Below are 18,307 nucleotides of genomic sequence, written 5' to 3' on the forward strand. Positions count from 1 at the left end.
CTTTCAGAGCCTAACAGGAACAAGGCAGTAGGACAGAAGAATTGGGTGGGGGGAAGGGCAAGTTGAAGTTCCATCTGCCCAGGCTGGAGGACTGGTGGGAAGAGAACAATCTCTGAAAAGATGAGAGGTTACAAAGTAGAAAGGGGTGACCTGGGAACAGGGTGTTTTAAAAAGAGTGGCAGGGCAGAGAATAAAGTCACAAGACTTGTTCACAAGAGGGTGCTGGGTTAAAGGCTGACCTTGAGCTACAAATCACGGAATCACACGGCTGGAAGGAATCTTAAGAGGCCACCTCGTCCACTCCCCCACCATTCAGCAGGACATTTCAGCCATCCCGAACAGATGAGACTTTATCCAGCTCTGAATGAAAAGCTCAGACACCAAATGGGCAGGTATTGACTGCTCTGGCTTCGACTGTTTACAACAGGCAGGAAACAATTTCTGGAATTTCATTTGAACCTGAACTGAAACTGGCGGCAAACAATAAACAGCTAGATTCTCCTCGGGAACAATAACTGACAGCAGTTTAGGGGTTGCTAAATTCGCACTAACTACAGAGCTACTCTTAAAGAGAGAGAAAACGTCCCCAACGAGGCTAGGTTAGAGGGCAAATGGCCCACAATATCGTCGGGGTAAGAAGGTATTGTGATCGTTCTTGGTGTTTGGGGGGTCTTCTCTCCACGCAGGAGCCTTGGAGCAGAACACTAACAAAAATAAAACTTGTTGTTGTTGTTGTTGTTTTTTGAAAGTAATACGGCCTAGCAAATTTCAGAACTGACGCCGAGGCCTTAAAAGCGTCCAGTTCCTCTGCTAACACACGACAATAAATCCTCACACAAATTGGAAACCGAAAAGGAAATAAAAAGGTCCTCATTTCTAATCGTGGGAATGTTACACATGAACTCTGGCTTATAAGGAGGAGGGGAGGACATTCCACACCTGCAGGCCTTCCCAGGAAAGGGGCCCAGGCCTGACCCTGAACCCATCCCCTCAAGGTCACACCACGGGACTGTCAATCTGGAAATAATGTTACTTTATTCCCTTAGTGAGTATATTATTTCCAGTGCTATCAACAGCAAGTATAACCTGAAAGGAGGCAGCTGAGAATTTCCATGTGAGAAAGTGAAGAGTTATTTCGGGAAGTGCTCATAAATGGCCGAGCTGCAGTCCATCTGGATGGACACACATGGGCGTACCTACCTAGATAGACAGAAGTAAGTAGCCCTGCATCTACAGATGCGTCTTTTGGAGCATCCTACTGGAGTTTCATAGACCCGGCACCCAGCGAGGGGCCTAGGAAAACAACATTGTACTCCGGGACTCGCCACTCACTTACATGTGAACCTGGGCAAGTGAACTTGATTCTATCCCCCACCCCCCACCCCCGCTCCCCGCTTCCAATCACTAAAACTTTAGGTCAGTTTAGTGAGGCATTCAGTGAATCCAGATGTTTGGCAGTGTATGGGAAGCAACATCTGGATGATTGATCGCATTTTCAACTGAACTCACTGGACGTTTTGGCAGCATGCCCACACAGCCTTCACTGGCTTGCTGCCTCAGTTTCCCTAGCCACAAAAAGGGACAAAGATTATTTATCATTTACCCCGCAGGGTCAGTAAGGACGAGGCAATGTCCAAAGGTCACAATGAGTTCTTGAAAAGAAGGATTCTGTGACGGTACTATATCTTGTACTGTTCCAGGTTGAATACTTTTCCCAATGTAACCAGTTAGACGTTTAGAACAAGAAATCACTTTGAAAAATGCCTAAATGCTATACAGATATGACACATCATCATCATCTTCTTCGCCGTCATTACTGCCATCCTAACATTCTTCCTCGGCTTTCCTAAAATGTCTCACTTTCAGATTGAATCACAGCCAAAATACAAATTTTATCGAAGGTCTGAAAACAAATGTGTTTTGCCATGTAAAGCAAGACAGATGAGAAGAAGAACTCAGTGTGGGTGTTTGGAGCCCAACCAATTTTAACAGCTCTACTTAAACAGGTAAAACTGGTCTATCAATGAGAATTAATTGGTTGCTCAATGGTATTTGTAAGGGAACCAAAAATGTTCACATACGCATTTACTGCAGAGGTGGGAGAAAGAAACTGTAAAGGTGACTTTTCGACTCTCACGATATACACCTCCCTACCTATGAAGTGGTTTCAGCTCCTGTGGCTGGAAGTCAGAGGAAAGGCACAGAAGGAAACAGTACGGAGGAGGGAGACACATCAAAGGGATCGACAACCACACAAATTGGGGGAGCAGATTAGACGGGCAAAAAGTATTGGAATACCGCTCCCCTTCAAACTCAAGTCCTGCCTGCAGAGGAAATCCTGAATTATAATAGTCTTAACTGCCACGTATTATCTGTCATGCACATGCAATTATATACATTTGTGTATATATGAAAAATATATAAGAATATATAAAATACGTTACACTTAGTGTCATTTAGTCAAGTTTTCTACAACGGGGGGGGGGGGGACAGATAAAATGTCAAATCCTCACGATAACCTTCTAAGAGAGGTTTCGATATCTTTCTATAGTACGGATGAGAAGACTAAAGCTCGGGTCGAATGACTTGCCCCAGGTTATACACCTAGTAAGATCCACAGCCAAATTCAGATCCGTCTGGATCCAAAGCCCATGCTCTTCCCACTACCCCACACGGTCTCCCATAGGATTAATATCAAACGTGCGAAGTCTTTGCCGAAAGGCTGTAAGTATTTTTAGTGACCATTGGATCACATAGGAGCCCACGTCTGACACAGCATTCCCTTTAACCACAGTGGAGGTCCATGCTCGGGCCCTTGATCTTCCCTGGGACTGCTGCTCCCTCTCTTGTCTCTACGCACTCATTGTCATAAACTCATTGTTTATGGCAGCTCTTGGCACTTGCCCCTGTGCGTTCCTTCTTCCCCTAGCCTGGCCCACCTCAGGCCTACACAAACCAGCCAGAACCGACGCACAAAAACCCTCTTCTGGCTCCTCATCACAGGCTGCCTCTTACCTTTAAGCACTTTCTGTGCTTGGGCTTCCCCACCAAGGAAGCTGTGAATACAGAGGACTAGACTTCTTGTGAATCCCAAAGCCCCTAGCACTTGGCTGAGCACAAAGCAGGTGTCCCTTAAGGTTCGTTGACCGAACAGATCTACTGATAGTATTCTTTCAGGATTAGGGGCACAGTGACGGCGCCTGAGAGTTTGGCGTCACCAGTGTTGGGACCTCACCAGTTGAGTGGAGCCACCCGAGCCACCCAGATACAGCCGGTCAGAGATCATTTGGAAATCGTTCAGAGGACAAATATTGCCATTGTCCCCAGGTAAAGCACATCATGCCCTCGATGTCCAGCCGGAAGTGGTCTGACCCCCTCAGAGATGCGTTTGGAAAGAATCCTACTATCTTTCACCAGGCTTCGTAGAACGTGGCGAGGTTGTGATGCCACAGAAAGAAGGATCTTTTAGGCCAATACTGTCATCGTCACATGCTTAGCAGCGCTGACGACTATTTATTAAGTGCTCACTGGGTACAGAGCACATTATTGGGCACCGGAGGAGTCCCACCCAAGTGTGTTGTAAATATTTTCACAAAGCCATTTGCAGTGAAATATACCACTGTTAGAAAGCCCTTCCTAACATTTTCTAAGAACCACAAAAATGTCATTGCTAACCTTCGTATTAAAAAACAAAACCATGCCAATGTCTTCATACAGAAACCTCTGTTCTTGCATAGGATTTTAGTCGCATTAAAGTTCTTCCTAAGCTACAAATAGAAGTCAGTGGGTGCCAGGGCCCTCCCACCCATGGATCACGGAGCAGGAACACTGTCACTCTGGTAAACGGTGGCACTTTGGGTGGCATTTTTTTTTTTATTGTGGCCACAAAGCAATCACAAGCAGATGGTACAACTAACTTCTATTTGTGTCTTAGTTACTAAACGCCTCATGAGAGGAAAAACTCTGTGTACAGGTCAAGGGAATCTGTGGGCGTCTCTGTGCATGGCAGTGAGTCAGAAGTTGGCAAGGGTGCAGTGACGCTGGTCTTCTAGTATCTTCCTAGTGGCGGTGAAAGCTGATATCTCCCCATTGGAAAGCAATTTGGAAACATGTACTACAATGCTCACATCCTTTAACCTGGTAATTCCAATATTTTAAGAAAATGATCTAAGACAGGAAGAAAGCACCAGGCGTGAAGAGGTAACTTTATTTATGACGGTAAAAAATTTGAAGCAATCTCAATGTCCAGCAAAAGCAAGCTAATTAAATATGATGAATACTTAAAGAAATCTCAAGCAGCCACAAAAAATGATTAATATGAAGATTTGTCACAACAAGAAAAAGTGCTTCCAATATAGTGCTAATTTTAAGAACTATAAATCACTTGTGCAGCTCCGATTATGTAAAAAGTCGGTGTGACTGTGGTTTTCTGAACAAATATTAGAAAAGAACAGGTAAAAATGAAAACAGGATAGAGTAGTGGGATTGTGAGAAATATTCTCCCCTCCATTTTCCGAGTTTTCTCTAATATTACAAAATTATCTTCATAATTTAAAAGTGGAGCGAAGGGGTGCCTGGCTGGCTCGGACAGAAGAGCGTGCGACTCTTGGTCTCAGGGTCATGGGTTCGAGCCCCACACTGGGCACAGAGCTTACCAAAACTAAATAGGTAAACTTAATAAAATAAAATAAAACAAAATAAAAACGGGGTGAAAAACAAGGGTCAGAAGTCCTTGTTAACAGAAAGAATCTTTGACGAAAATGCAGCAACACAGTCCCGCCCTCATTTTTTCCCATTTCCATTTTTGTCCAATGTATCACTTACCTGGTTAATGTGCTTCAGTTTGTCAATGATTTGACTGACCACTGGCTCGGGGCCCTTCATTTTCAGCTCGTGGAGGTTGAACTGATTTTTCATGCCATTCCTCGCTGCCTTCTGGCTATATCTGGAAAGGGGAAAGTAGCGAAAAGCTTTGTCACAGGAGAGTCCCGAGCCAAATAAAAGCTAACTATACGTGGCACCAGTGGTCAAGCTGACCACAAGCTCTGTTCAGCCTTTTAAACCATGGGATGACCCCATGGTGCAAAAGTAAACCGCTCAAGATACAGTCTATTTGCAATGGAGAACATTCACTCAGCAGCCAACAAACATTGATTCAACATTCTTTTTTTTGCTAGGAGGTGGGGATAGAACAATGACCAACACAAAGTCTCCGCCCTTATTGTATTCTGGATCTAGGGTGGTGTCCGGAAAAGCAAGGGCCAAAGGCAGCTCAGAGAGATGAGAGCCACGTTAAGGGAGGTCCTGGGCCTCGGTTAGGGGGGCACGCAGAAGGGACCTTAACTCTGAGTGTGCTTTCCACTTAGTGGAAAAAGAAAGGCGCTTGCCTGTTCTTTACCTCTTCGGTCTCCTCCACTTCCTCCTCTCACCATTTCCTGCGGGCTTTGGACCCCGGGTTTCTTTTCAGGAGGCATTCCCAAGTCACGCGCAACATAAATTCGCCCCTCACCTTCTACGCTCCCCCCTCCCCGCCCAATTATAACAGAATAGTCAGGGTGAGGGCAAATTCATGTTTCTTTTATGCACATTTCATTTTATTGCATTTTTTTAATGTTGATTTATTTTTGAGAGAGGAAGAGAGACAAAGCACGAGTGGGGAAGGGGCAGAGAGAGAGGGAGACACAGAATCCGAAGCGGGCTCCGGGCTCCAGGCTCTGTGCTGTCAGCACAGAGCCCGATGTGGGGCTCGAACTCATGAACCATGAGACCATGACCTGAGCCGAAGTTGGACACTTAACCAACTGAGCCACCCACGTGCCCCTTAATCCCATTTTATTGTATGCTGGGTTTTTTTTAATGTTTATTTATTTTTGAGAGAGACAGCACAAGCAGGGGAGGGGCAGAGAGAGAGGGAGACACAGAATCCGAAGCGGGCTCCGGGCTCCAGGCTCCAGGCTCTGTGCTGTCAGTACAGAGCCCGACACGGGGCTCGAACTCACAAACTGTGAGACCGTGACCTGAGCCGAAGTTGGACACTTAACCGACTAAGCCACCCAGGTGCCCCTTCATCACATTTTAAATTACAAAAATAATAATGTTCATCGTAAACGATTCAAACAGTACAGGAATAAACCAAGCATAAAGTAAAAGTTCCCCACCATCCTATCCTTCGAGAGAGAAGCATGGCTAACAGTTTCATATGTATTCTTCTAGGGGTTTCTACACACTTTTAGTAATACATAATTTTAACCCAAAACGGAAGCATACTAGTCATGCTGAGTTGCAGCTTTTTATCACTTAATGTATGTCTTGGACATATTTCCATGTCACAACACACATGTCTTGTTGTCATTCTTCTGTGTGGCTATGTCATAATTTATTTATCCAATCCTTGATGAACAACTGAGTTACTTCTAATAACGTGCTAATATAAACAACAATGCAAAGAAGATCCTTGTATGCCAGTCTTTGCACATTTGCATGAATACCTATAAAGGATAATTTCCTAGACTTTAATCACCTCCTATTTCTAATCCCAAATTACAACATGCCATAAGTAATATTACCGTATTACTGTATAGCACTTTACAAGGCAGTTTCTTATCATCCAGCTGGCTTGAGTTTCTCAACCACACCGCGAGGTGGGTGGGGCAGGCATCTTTATCATTTATTACTGAAAATTCCACAACTTCTGAAGACACTGATCTGGTTCTGTTAGGTGTTCCCTTCCATGATACAATGTATCTGCCAGTATGAAAGACATGCTTTGAAAAACATGTGTGGGGGCAGAGGAGGTCAGGACATCTAGTTCTGACTTTCATAATGAAAAGTTGCCCTCTGAAAAGGAAAATACTTTTTTTAAGTAACCTCTACGCCAAACGTGGGGCTCGAACTCACAACCCCAACCAAGATCAAGAGTCGTGCGCTCTACCACCTGAGCCCGCCAGGAAAATATTTTGTGGTAAAGTTGAAGAGAACATTTGACTGCATTTCTTCTGAAATGATAGCCTAACCTATTCGGCTTATTTCACTTTGAACGTTAGCGAATACACAAATCACTGGCCATCGAATACCAATTGCCTTTGGGGGCTATGCTAGAGAAACGCAAAGCAGCATTCTTTATTTATATATCTTGTGGCAATCAGCTTACTAGTCTCCTCTTTTACGTCCACATAATGCTGTTTAAATACCATCTCCCTCCTGATGATACCAGCAACTTCACTGTCCCTTTCTTTGCACCTACTGACACCTGAAGCAGAGACCCTATTCACAGATAAAGAGGTAGGGCTATTATAAATCTTCGGAAATGAACTTCAGGAATGCATCCCCAGAGACATTTCTGTGGGTTTATTCATATCGAAGCTTGCCGGCCACTTTCATGCCTGCTCCTACAAAACAAAGGTCTTCCTGAAGTTTACGATCCTCATTGGAATAGCGTAAAGACATCTGCCAACGTAGCAATTTTGTCTTATACTTCCTCTTCCAAATCATCTATAAATATGAAATCAAATTAGTCCCGGAGCTGATCCCTTGTAGCCCTCCAGTATTCTTTTCTGCCATTCAGAAAAGCGTCCCTTTCACTCTATTTTTGTTTGTTTGTTTCTTTGTTTCTTATCTCCAAGCCACGGATCAGGAGCCAGGACAAAACACTGCTCTCCAATCCCTTGGTGACTCAATTTCGTAAAAACAGCTTTGGGTTGAAAAGCTTGCCAAACTTTTTGAAAGTCGAAATAGCATCCACTGTTCCGCTCTATCCATGTGCTATTTAAATCCTCAGAGGACTTTAGTAAATTAAGCATGGTTTCTGGTTACAGAAGTGTTAGGAAGAGCTGGCCTGTGGCTTAGACCTAAAACTTGCCTTTATTTTATGTATTCTGCAAAGCAGTAACCAAAAGTACCGATCCGACGGATTCTCATAGCGGCTAAAATTTCGTGGGATTGTTTTAAACCTCGGGGTCCTTGCCCTCTCTCCCCTGTTCTCCTTAGCCAGACAAATTATGGAATGGAATCTTAAACGCAATGAGTGTTGTAATGGAATATTATGCAGACGTTAAAAGAACCTAGTCGATCCTATAGGCGGTGACACGGAACCAAATCCAAGATACACTGCCACAGATACAAGCAGTGGTCACGAACGTACAGTGCGATCCCATTTGGGGTAAAAAATGGTCATGCGTACGCATCACTCGCCTATGCCTTATGCATTTCAAATACAGAACATTTTTCAGAAACGGTAATAGCAGTTACCTCTGGTGAGCAAGGGGCGATATTGGGGAACTGTGAATTTTTTCTTTTACGTTCTTTCATATCTTTTACTTTTTAAATCTTTATAAAAATTTAATTTTTAATGATTGAAATTTTATCTAGTAATGTTCTTTTTTTATTAAAATTTCTTAATGTTTATTTTTGAGAGAGACAGAGAGAGAGAGAGAGAGAGAGAGAGAGAGGGAGACAGAGCAGGAGCGGGGGAGGAAACAGAGAGAGGGAGACACAGAATCCAAAGCAGACTCCAGGCTCTGGGCTGTCAGCATAGAGCCCAACACGGGGCTCGAACCCGCGAACTGGGAAATTATGACCTGAGCCGAAGACAGACACTTATCTGACTGAGCCACCCAGGCGGCCCAGGAGTTAATTTTCGTAAAGAGTTATGTCGGCCACGACTAGCAGCCCAGCCTAAAGGTGACTTCTGATGTCAGAACAGATATTTACAGAATGCAACATGCACGATGTCACCCCAGAACACCTTCAAACCTCAGATGCTCATCATCAGGTCACAAACTCTGCTTTGTTAGGTTAAACACCGCCTGTGTGTTTTCTCCTCTTCAACGAGCTAACTCCAACCGGCTTATTTCAAAAGGACAGTAGATCAGTGAGGCTGCGAATATGGATGTACATTATTATGAGTACCTTCTCTCAAAAGGAAGCAGAAAAGTTGTTCAAGGTCTTGCTCACCTTCCCCGCAGGGGCCTAAAAGACCTTTCCTGAAAGGAACCGAGGGCCTCCGTGAACCACTCTGATTCATCCTGACCCGCGGCCCTTGTGTGTAACTGGATCGTGAGGAGCATCCTACTTGCTCCCGTTCTGATGTGCATTCCATTCGCCAGCCCATAAAGTCTGTGAGGTCTTCGAGGGCAGAGGCTTGGTTAGTTCTCTTTCGTACTACCCAAAGCACCTCGTGGTACTTACAATAACAATAGCGGTCAGAACCGAACGCTTTCTGTGCCAGATACGGTTCACAGCGCTAAGAAAAAAGAAAACGTGTACTATCTCACTGACTCCTCCGAACAACCCAATGAGACAGACACTATTATTTTCCTTGGAGTTTTTAAAAAATGCTTATTTATTTTGAGAGAGAAAGAGAGAGAGAGAGCGTGTACACACGCATGTGTAAGCGGGGTGGGGGGGCAGAGAGAGAGAGAGAGAGAATCCCCAGCAGGCTCTGCACTCTCAGCACAGAGCCCAACCTGAGGCTCAATCCCATGAACTGTGAGATCGTGACTGAAGCTGAAACCACGAGTCGCGTGCTTAACCGACTGAGCCACCCAGGTGCCCCAAGACAGACACTATTATTATCAGCCCTGTTTTACAGATGAGGAAACTGAGGTGCAGTGCAGTGAAGTCACCTGCCCAAGAAAGCTGGAGTTTGCAACCTTTAGCTGCCTCTGTGACCTTTAAGATTTTAGTTTTTTACGTAATCTCTACGCCCAACATGGGGCTTGAAATCACAACCCCGAGGCTGACAGTCACGTGCTCCACTGGAAGGCAGCCCTAGCGACCTCTGTTCTTTTTTTTTTTTTAAGTTTATTTATTTTGAGAGAGAGAGAGAGAGAGAATGCGCACGAGCACGAGCAGGGGGAGGGGCAGAGAGACGGAATCCCAAGCAGGCCCCACGCTGTCAGCGCAGAGCCCGGCGTGGGGCACGATCCCGTGAACGGTGAGATCATGACCTGAGCCAAAATCAAGAGTCAGACACTTAACCGACTGAGCCGCCCACGTGCCCCAACTGCCTCTGTTCCTAACCACTGTGCCACTACTGCTCCCTTAGAGATGGTCCACGCTGACTAGACATGTGCCATTTCCTCGTCACACAGCTCCACTGTATGACACAATTCACGGGCTACCCGCGAGGCTCTTCAAGGCTCACCACGGGGCATGCGACGGCAGTTCTCCTCACCTACTCCGCAGACCCCCGAGCTTGCCCTCGAAAACCCTCGGGGAGAAGCCCTGTGTATGGAGTTTCTTCTCCTAAACACAGACCCAACAGTGTCGCTATTCGGCGAAATATACGCGTCCTTGGGAGATACGGTATTGAGGTCAGAGAAGCAAAAAACCCACCAGCACCATACCACGAGACAAGCACCAAAGGTGATTTGAAACCTCTGAGGAAAACAGGAAAACGAATGCAAGAGAATGTTGTGTTCAATGACTCCCCGCCTTCGGCACCTTGGCTACAGAAATGTGACATACGTGATGTGCCCTGGGGAATTTTATGTAACACGCATGCTCTGGGCTTCAAGCCCAGAGGGACTCGGTTATGGGTGTCTCCATAGTTTGGCATTAATTAATTAGTTAATTAATGCAGCACTTCATTTCCGTCCTCTCCCTCTGTGCCACGGGCATACGTGGTTCCTGAGAGGCTCTGAATGAGGACAAGCCATTGAAGCGCGGATCCTCACCCACAGACGGCCCAGAGTGTCGGGAATGGGGACGCTGCGGGCCATGGAGAATTTTAACGATGAGTTAGCTACTTAGTGACACTCATCTGTAATTAGATTAATTGTCCTCTCTCAGGAATACTGCTTCCTTCCCAAGCTTTGACGTGGCTCTGGCAGTGAATACCGGCCAGCGGAGAAGAAAAAATGAACAGGGAGAGGAGGTTCCTATCCCCGGAATCTAAAGTTTTCTTAACTGGACATGCTCCATGCGATCTGAGAAGCGTCACCTTTAAGCGTTACACGTGGTGCCTTTGCCTTCTCTCCTCCACTTGGGTATCTGCTTAGCACAAAAGTGAATGCCATAATGCCAAGAAAACCCTATTCGTGAAGTGAAAAGGGGGACATGCTTCTGTTCAGGCAGATTGGTCAGGGATGGGGGAGGAGGGGGGAGACCGGTGCAAAAGCCATAAAGAGAAAAGGAACCTAATTAAAACAGGACATCTGGGCATGCTTGTCTTGGGACAGTTGAAGCAAAGAGAGCACTTGTAGAAGAGGAATAGAGTCAAACAAGCGTAAAATGGGCGATCTTTTCTTCCCATTTCTGTGCTGGCTGAGGCAGCAAGGGTGTAGTGGAAAGAAATCAATGAATTCAAATGTAGAAAACACTGCAAATGGAAGCACTCTTAACAGATCATCTTGTCCGATCCACTCATTGGTAGGTGAAGACACTGAGACCCAGAGAGGGGCTTTTCTAACAAGCAGAAGTTGTTAGTATCACAATCCCCCCTTTAGAAGAAATTCCATTCTTTGAAAGGTTCCTGAAATGCACATTGCTGATTTCAAACATGGCTAGCACTGATATAAGACAGGGAGGCTGCTAGAAAATTCACTTTCCTTCTTCCCCTAGGCATTAGAATGGTGGCAAGTGTTTCAGAGCAAGTCTTAGAAGGACTGACTCTCTCCCCCGCCCAAAATATGTGATTTTACAAAAGCTTAATTTGCTGCCAGATTATATAGAGATCTACGAGTAAGTTATAGAGCTCACATTCTCAGAGCGCCATCTTATGGAAAGATTGCGGTATTGCATGCAGCCCCTGATTTATCAGCTCGTTTCTCTGCAAAGTACTCCAGCCACCATAATCACTGTGGAAAAATGGGATAATTGAAAGAGTATAAATAGCTTTCAAAACAAACTAGAGCATCGTATTAAGAGGCCTAAGAAAATGTTCTTCTTTCTATCCAACACGCAGTCTTAATTCACATAAATGAACAGAAAAATAAAGCAAAGGTAAGAATAGCTGAGTTTTGTAAATGCATTTAATAGAGCTAGCAACAGTTTGCTTCTTATTTATTTATGCACGTATTTAAAGGAAAATATTTTCTATGTTTGTCGGCACAGCAGTACCACTGGAGAGCAAATTTCAAGCAGGAGAGTGCCAGAAACATGTATCCACAATACTCCACGAAATACCTCTGTCCTCAAACAATAGCCTTTCAGCGATTAATTACAAATACATTTCAACAGAAAGGAAGCAAAAGCTAGAGAAGAAACCAGAGACATGTGAACAATCTATATCTCATTGAGTGGGCATTAGCTATAGAAGGGAATAACTGTATTGGAATCTGTTTTGTTTTGTTTTTTTAACCTAGTTTCAAACCTCCCTGTGAGGAGGGACTACAAGATTGGTCTTGGAATATAATCAAGAAGTCATTTAAATCTATAGAAGTGAAGAATATTTTCCAGATGGTGAGGAAAGCGTGAGAAGTTGAGAATCACCCGCCCAAGGGAGAAGAGTCTGGCTGTGGGGAGCAGCCCCCCTGCAGAGAAGGGAAGGTAGAGAGAAAATGGGGGAGATGGGATCACCCGAACGTTTGTCTAAAGAAGCAAACTCTGCAGACGAACCTCGAGGTGAGGAGAGAGAAAAGTAAGAAAGGAGGCCCAAGTGATTCTTGTGAGAAAGACTCCAGGATAGGCAGGGCCTGGTGTGCGGGGACACCGGTGACAACTGCCTTCTGGGCCGTGAGCCCAACCACCTGACCAGTCAGGATGCGAGGCCAGGACCGGCGGCACCGCTGAAGGGTTCTCTGGGGGGGTGTCCTTGAGGGAGGACATATCAAGGAGGAGAGGACCTGGGCCCAGTTTAACTCTTACAAAACCAGAAAGCGATATATAACTCAGAAGCTCAGTAACTGGGGGGTAGGGATGTAACAGAACACTGTGTGCAGTGGGGATTTATTATTCAATCACCCCGAACTCATTTATCAAGTCCCTCTAGACCAGAGAGCTAGCCCAGAAAACCAGATGTTTTCTTGTCCCACTGGAATTAAGCCAAAAGGAAATGATCTTTACCTGTTTTTAAGTTAGTTCTTTTTTTAAGTTAGATCTTAACTCATGGGAATGAATATCAGAGTTGGAAAGAGCCCTTGAAATCATTTAGTCCCACGCCCTCCTCTTACACATGGGCAAACTAGGGCCCAGAGGGACCAAGCAGTAGCCGTTCAAGCTATTATTGGCATCGGTGCTGGTGGGACTTAAATGGGGCTGCAACTCTCCCCCAAATAGAAGAGCCGAGCAGGAGTCAGACCACGGGTCACATACCTCAACGACATCTGAGTGCTTACCAAGACTGCGAGTACAAAATGCGCTTCAGAAGGGTTGGGACACGCGGTGGCGGAAAGAGCACCGGCTTCGTGGTCAAGACATAGGTTCAAAAGCTGGTTCCACCACTTAACCGTGCGCCTTTTGACAAATGATGAAACCCTGCTGGGCTTCGAGTTTCCTCATCCGTAAAATGGGGATGATGCCACCTGCATTGTCTAGAGGACTACCTGATATCCCGAATGCCAGTAAATTAGGATAACATAGGCAATGTGCTTCCAACGGTGGCCAGCATGTCTGGATGAGGGTTGTTATCACGTGAAAGCACTGAACGCAGCGCCCGATGTGCAGGAGGTGTTCAATAAATGTTATTTGTGGAGGACTTCCTGAGACAGGATGAATAAACTTTGCAATGAATAGTCAGGGCAAAGCTTCAGATCCACCCAGGCCTGCGCTGCAGAGACTTAGGATAATGGAAGAGTCTCCATTGTGTTAAGTATGCCCCTGCTAAAGCATGAGTCCATGCAGGGGTACCAGCGGTTTAGGATGAGGGAAGAATGGGCAAGGCCGAAAGCACTAGAGCTTTCTTTCGTGTTATGATTGCGCAGTGATGTGTGTGTGGCTGGGGCAGAGCGTGTGGCCCTGGCTAAAGGGGACCCTTCAGCAGAGATGTCCTCACACAAAACTTCCGGGGGAAGGGGACTCCGGGGGGGAGGAGGGAGACTTCCCAGACAGGACTTCAAATGGTTCAAAATCAACTGTCATCCATTAAAGAACAAATCATTTTACTGAGGCCCCGGGGCAGACAGCCAGGTTTCACCAGTGACCAACTTGGGATGTCAGAAGCCCGTTCCGCTCACTCGTCCCCCCACATTTCACATCTCTCCTCTCTGTGATACAAAAATCATCTGCTCCCACTTTGCAGAAGTGTCACAAGTAATGAATTAGACGGCTCTTGAAAACACCCACACGCTCTTCAAATCTCTCTCTTCAGAACACTGCATTGTCTGTCTCAGGTCCCCGCAGGGCCCGCAACAAACATCCATTCTTTAATGCGGTGATCTGCAAAATGAAGAAAGGGACCCTCAAAGTCGACCTACAGTCACACTTCACTGACCAGTTTGAGAGGCAGGCGAGTCTGAGTGAGGGAAAACGGGAACTTCTTTTTTCCCTTGTGTTGCCTTTCAAGCATACGGAGTCACACAGCGGAGAGCCTCCTGAATGTTGCTTTGGACATCCCGCCGAACCTTATTTAATGAGCCACCAGAGATCATGAGGGAAGGACACACTGTTTCCCTGTGAATAGGTACTGCCGAAGTACTTGAAAGGAAAGCTCGACGTTCCTGCCACTGTTTCGCTGTCAGCTCCTCTTGTCTTAGCCGCAGTCGGGTCCAGGCCTCAGAATCCTCACTGAGCACGCTAGGCCTACCAGCCCCTGAGCCAGTGGTAACAGAGGCAGGAAGGTTATCACTCGGCTGACTGGCTCTGGAATTAGTCTTGCTCCTCAAAGCCAGCCTTGCTGGTGTCTGGAGTGAACCCCAGACGTTCAGGCAGGACTTCCTCTTGCCAGCTAGATGGATGTCCCCGGGCCGTGCAAACCTAAACTCCGTCCTGGTTTCCTTGTTTGGATTCATCTGTGGCTCGGCCCTCTGCTTTACCCAGTGCCGGGCATACAGTAGGCAGTCAGTAAATGTCTGTTGAACTCAACTGACACCAAAGGCCTCACCCAAAGCTCAGCCTGTATGGTGGGGAGACTCTAACCTACTCTCCCCAGCTCTTGTCAGCTTGGTCCCCTCTGGGGCCTCCCCCTGCCCCAAATCTGCAGTCATTGACTGAGAACCTGACTTACACTGGACTTATGTCTGGGCCCTGCCAGGAAAACCGGCTGCTGTGTCCCATCCACCAGGTGGCACCACTTTGGAAACCAATGCCTACGTGGAGAAAGGCAGGGCTCCTTCCCTGTGCCCCAGTGAGTATCATTATTCAGGTGGTGGGGTCACTTCTCGCCTGGGCCAGCCAGACAGCTGGGTTCCCAGAGCCCAAGCGCCACCCCTTCCAGCCTCTGTCCCATCCCCTCGGGCCAACCAGTGGGCACCCACACGGGCCCATCCATCATACACACCTGCTGGCCACATCAATGCACATCACAAACCCTTTTCTAACAGTGTAAACTTCAGCCTGCTTCTGAGTCTGTGCGATTCTACCGCTAGAAAAACACATCTTCTGATACACCTGTTCAACTTGCTATATCCAAGGCAATAACTTTGAAAGAATTTCAGGGGCATCTGGCTGGCTCAGTCAGTAAAGCATGAGACTCTTTATCTCAGGGTCATGAGCTTGAGCCCCATATTGGGCGTAGCGGTTACTTAAAAAAAAAAAAAAAAAAGAAGAAGAAGAAGAAGAAAAAAGCAAGTTTCAAATCTGGTGGTGAAGCTCCTAGGTTCCCAGTTTTGGGGGTCAGAGAAAGGATTTCCTGTGTTCCATCAGAAACAGAATCAGTAACTATCCACTCAACACTCCCCTACTAAGGACCAACATAGCCCCGTGCTCAGCCACAGACCCCTGGTGGTTGGACTTCCCGAATTTTCCAGTGTTCTGGCCCACTGTTTCCAATCTGGGCTTGGTGGACCCAATCCTGCCTCTGGCTTTGGCAAACCCGGTCCTCACGAAATGAAGTCTTCAACGAGCGACCGTGTTGGAGCCCCCAGCCAACCTGTGACAGCAGATGTACAGGTGTACTCCTTCCTGCCCAGCTACAACATCACCATCCCGCAACATGACCTGCAGGGCACAGGCACGGGGTGCTGCTGGGGCTGCCGGGAGGGAGAGGGAGCCCACAAGAATAAGGTGACTCGGTGTCAGACTTGCCCAAGAACACTGGAAAGTCTCGTCTGCAGAGTGGAATGGCTGCTTCTGCCGTCTTCTTCCCCTCCAAGCATTCCCAGAGCCCTGGAATCCGGCCTGCGGTCCGAGCCACGAGGTAGCAGGTGTGCCTGCAGGTGTGCCTGCTGGAGGACGGTGGCGACGGCGGGCACGGGCACGGCAGCCGGAACAGAGCCAGCCGCTCGGCCACTTGGCACAGGGGAAGGAGCCTGCCGTCTGCCCGCGTCCGGCCAGCGGAACAGCTGTGCTCGGCCACCCCGAGCCAGGCACTGCCGCTCCCCGGTTGCCGCCGATAAAATAAAACCAAACAACCACGGAGGAAAGGAAAGGTGAACTGAGGTGTAAGGCACGCCCCACCCCAACCGCCCCCGCGGCTGCAGGTGCCCTCAGCTCCTTGACTCTTTGCACCTGCTCTCCCACCGGAACAAGCGGCCCGTTGTGTGAGGCCGAGCGCGTTGAGGTGCCGAGCAAACACGAGGTGACTCTCCCGACCGTAAAGTGGATGGCATTCCAGGAAAACTTTACTAAGCCAAATAAAAGTGATTGTAAAGCACTCGGTCAGATATAAAAGTGCTACATAAATACTTAATAAAAGCTCACAGCAATGCACGCGGGGACAACTAGGTCAGGACTCGGGCTCGCTCTCTAGCCCGGAAGGGTCTCGGAGAGAGCGAAGAACGTCTCGCCCACGCTGGTGTTCTCAGCCGCTTTGTATTCCTTGGCTCTTACCTGCCCTGCGGCCCCGGGCACTTCTCCACATGTAGCTCTCCCTTCACTGATACAGCCCTGTGCTTAGAGCGCGTCTCATTTCAATTCTGGGTGCTTCTGCCAAATATTATTTGCAGCAACAGACCCTGAATTCCATTTCTTTTGCTCAGAAGCCCTACTGGGGTTATGTGGTGCTCTGGGGGGGAGATGTTTTCTTTCAGGTTTAATTATAGGAATTTCACCCCGAACTCTCCAATATCGGAAACGAAGGGCCACTCCGACAACATCTCAGCCCACCCACCCGCACCCCTGCCGCCCCAGAGATGCCTAAGGACAACAATTATACCCTGGGGCTCCTTTTGACGCACTTTCGCTTTGGTCTGTTTGGGAACCGTCAGGGAAGCAACTGGAAATTCCCAGCCATCGCGGTGGCGGCGTTACGGTATTCCTCCTCCTTTCAGACTCCCCCCCCCCCTCCCGTCCAATATCCTTGTCATGGGATCTCATAGCCTGCTAGGGCTAGAAGGCGCTTTTGAGGCCGTTCTGTCCGACCCCTTCATTTTATAAATGAAAGAAAAAGGTGAAGGGCAGTGACTCGCCCAAGGTTGCAACCTAGGACCCAGGCTGGACTTCCAGAACAGGGCTGAGAGGGCCTCTTCTTACGTGGGCTCCAAAGCTCCATAGGGGATACACAGGCAACGGCTTTACTACAGGAGCTGTGTGTGTAGAGGAGACTGAATGGAGGGCTAGCCTCAGATGGTCATCCCCTTTCTCCCAGGGGATGTCACTTTATAGCCTTGAGTGGCTCTGAGAGCAGAGAAGCCAGGTAGGAAAGGCAGGAAACGCATTGCTATGTTAGCTGGCTCGGCCCCGGGGAGAGCCCAAGGAAAGGACAGGATTTAGCAGCACAAGCCAGGGAAAAGCTGGACACGACACCCACTCCGGGTCTGCTGGACTGGACAGAAAAGCAAGTATACATCAGGATTTCCATCAAAAGCAGAAAGAAGGAAGGAGAGCTTTGGTCCCATGAAGGAGAGAAGCCAGGCGTTTGCTGGGCAGGGCAGTGTAGTGGGTAGAAGGGCACAGACTACCTGTGTTTTGGATCCCAATTCCCTAGTGCTGTGGCTTTGGGTTACTCAACCCCATCAGTGAAACGAGGGCAATGAGAACGTCCCGCTCCAAAGGCTAATGTGAGGATAACTCAGTTAACGCACACAAGGGTCCCGAGCGCAGTGCCTGGCACGTGGGAAGCACCATAGAAATGCTATGATTACCACGACCCACCTCTGTTGTTTCAGTCCTACCTTCTGAAGTCGTGCTGCGACCGTAGGAGTTGGAGGTGAGGGAAGAGAGATGTGATCGAAATGTCTCGGGAAGGAAATGGTGAGAAAAGGTCAAAAGTGCGGGCAGAGACACCAGCAGACTTGATGAGCGGCAACGCTCCCAGCCCGCCTCTGGCCCT

General features: G+C 47.5%; 1 protein-coding gene across 2 annotated transcripts in view; it reads right to left on the reverse strand.

The window, feature by feature from the left end:
- GPC3 (glypican 3) overlaps positions 1-18,307 on the reverse strand; it is a 426,034-nt gene that overhangs the window by 95,499 nt on the left and 312,228 nt on the right. For both annotated transcript variants that reach the window (XM_045472532.1, XM_045472533.1), the window contains exon 6: positions 4,825-4,945. In XM_045472532.1, coding sequence (XP_045328488.1) covers positions 4,825-4,945 — 121 coding nt within the window. The remainder of the gene's footprint in view (positions 1-4,824; positions 4,946-18,307) is intronic.

Source organism: Leopardus geoffroyi, chromosome X (genome assembly GCF_018350155.1).
Source record: "Leopardus geoffroyi isolate Oge1 chromosome X, O.geoffroyi_Oge1_pat1.0, whole genome shotgun sequence".
NCBI lineage: Eukaryota > Metazoa > Chordata > Mammalia > Carnivora > Felidae > Leopardus > Leopardus geoffroyi.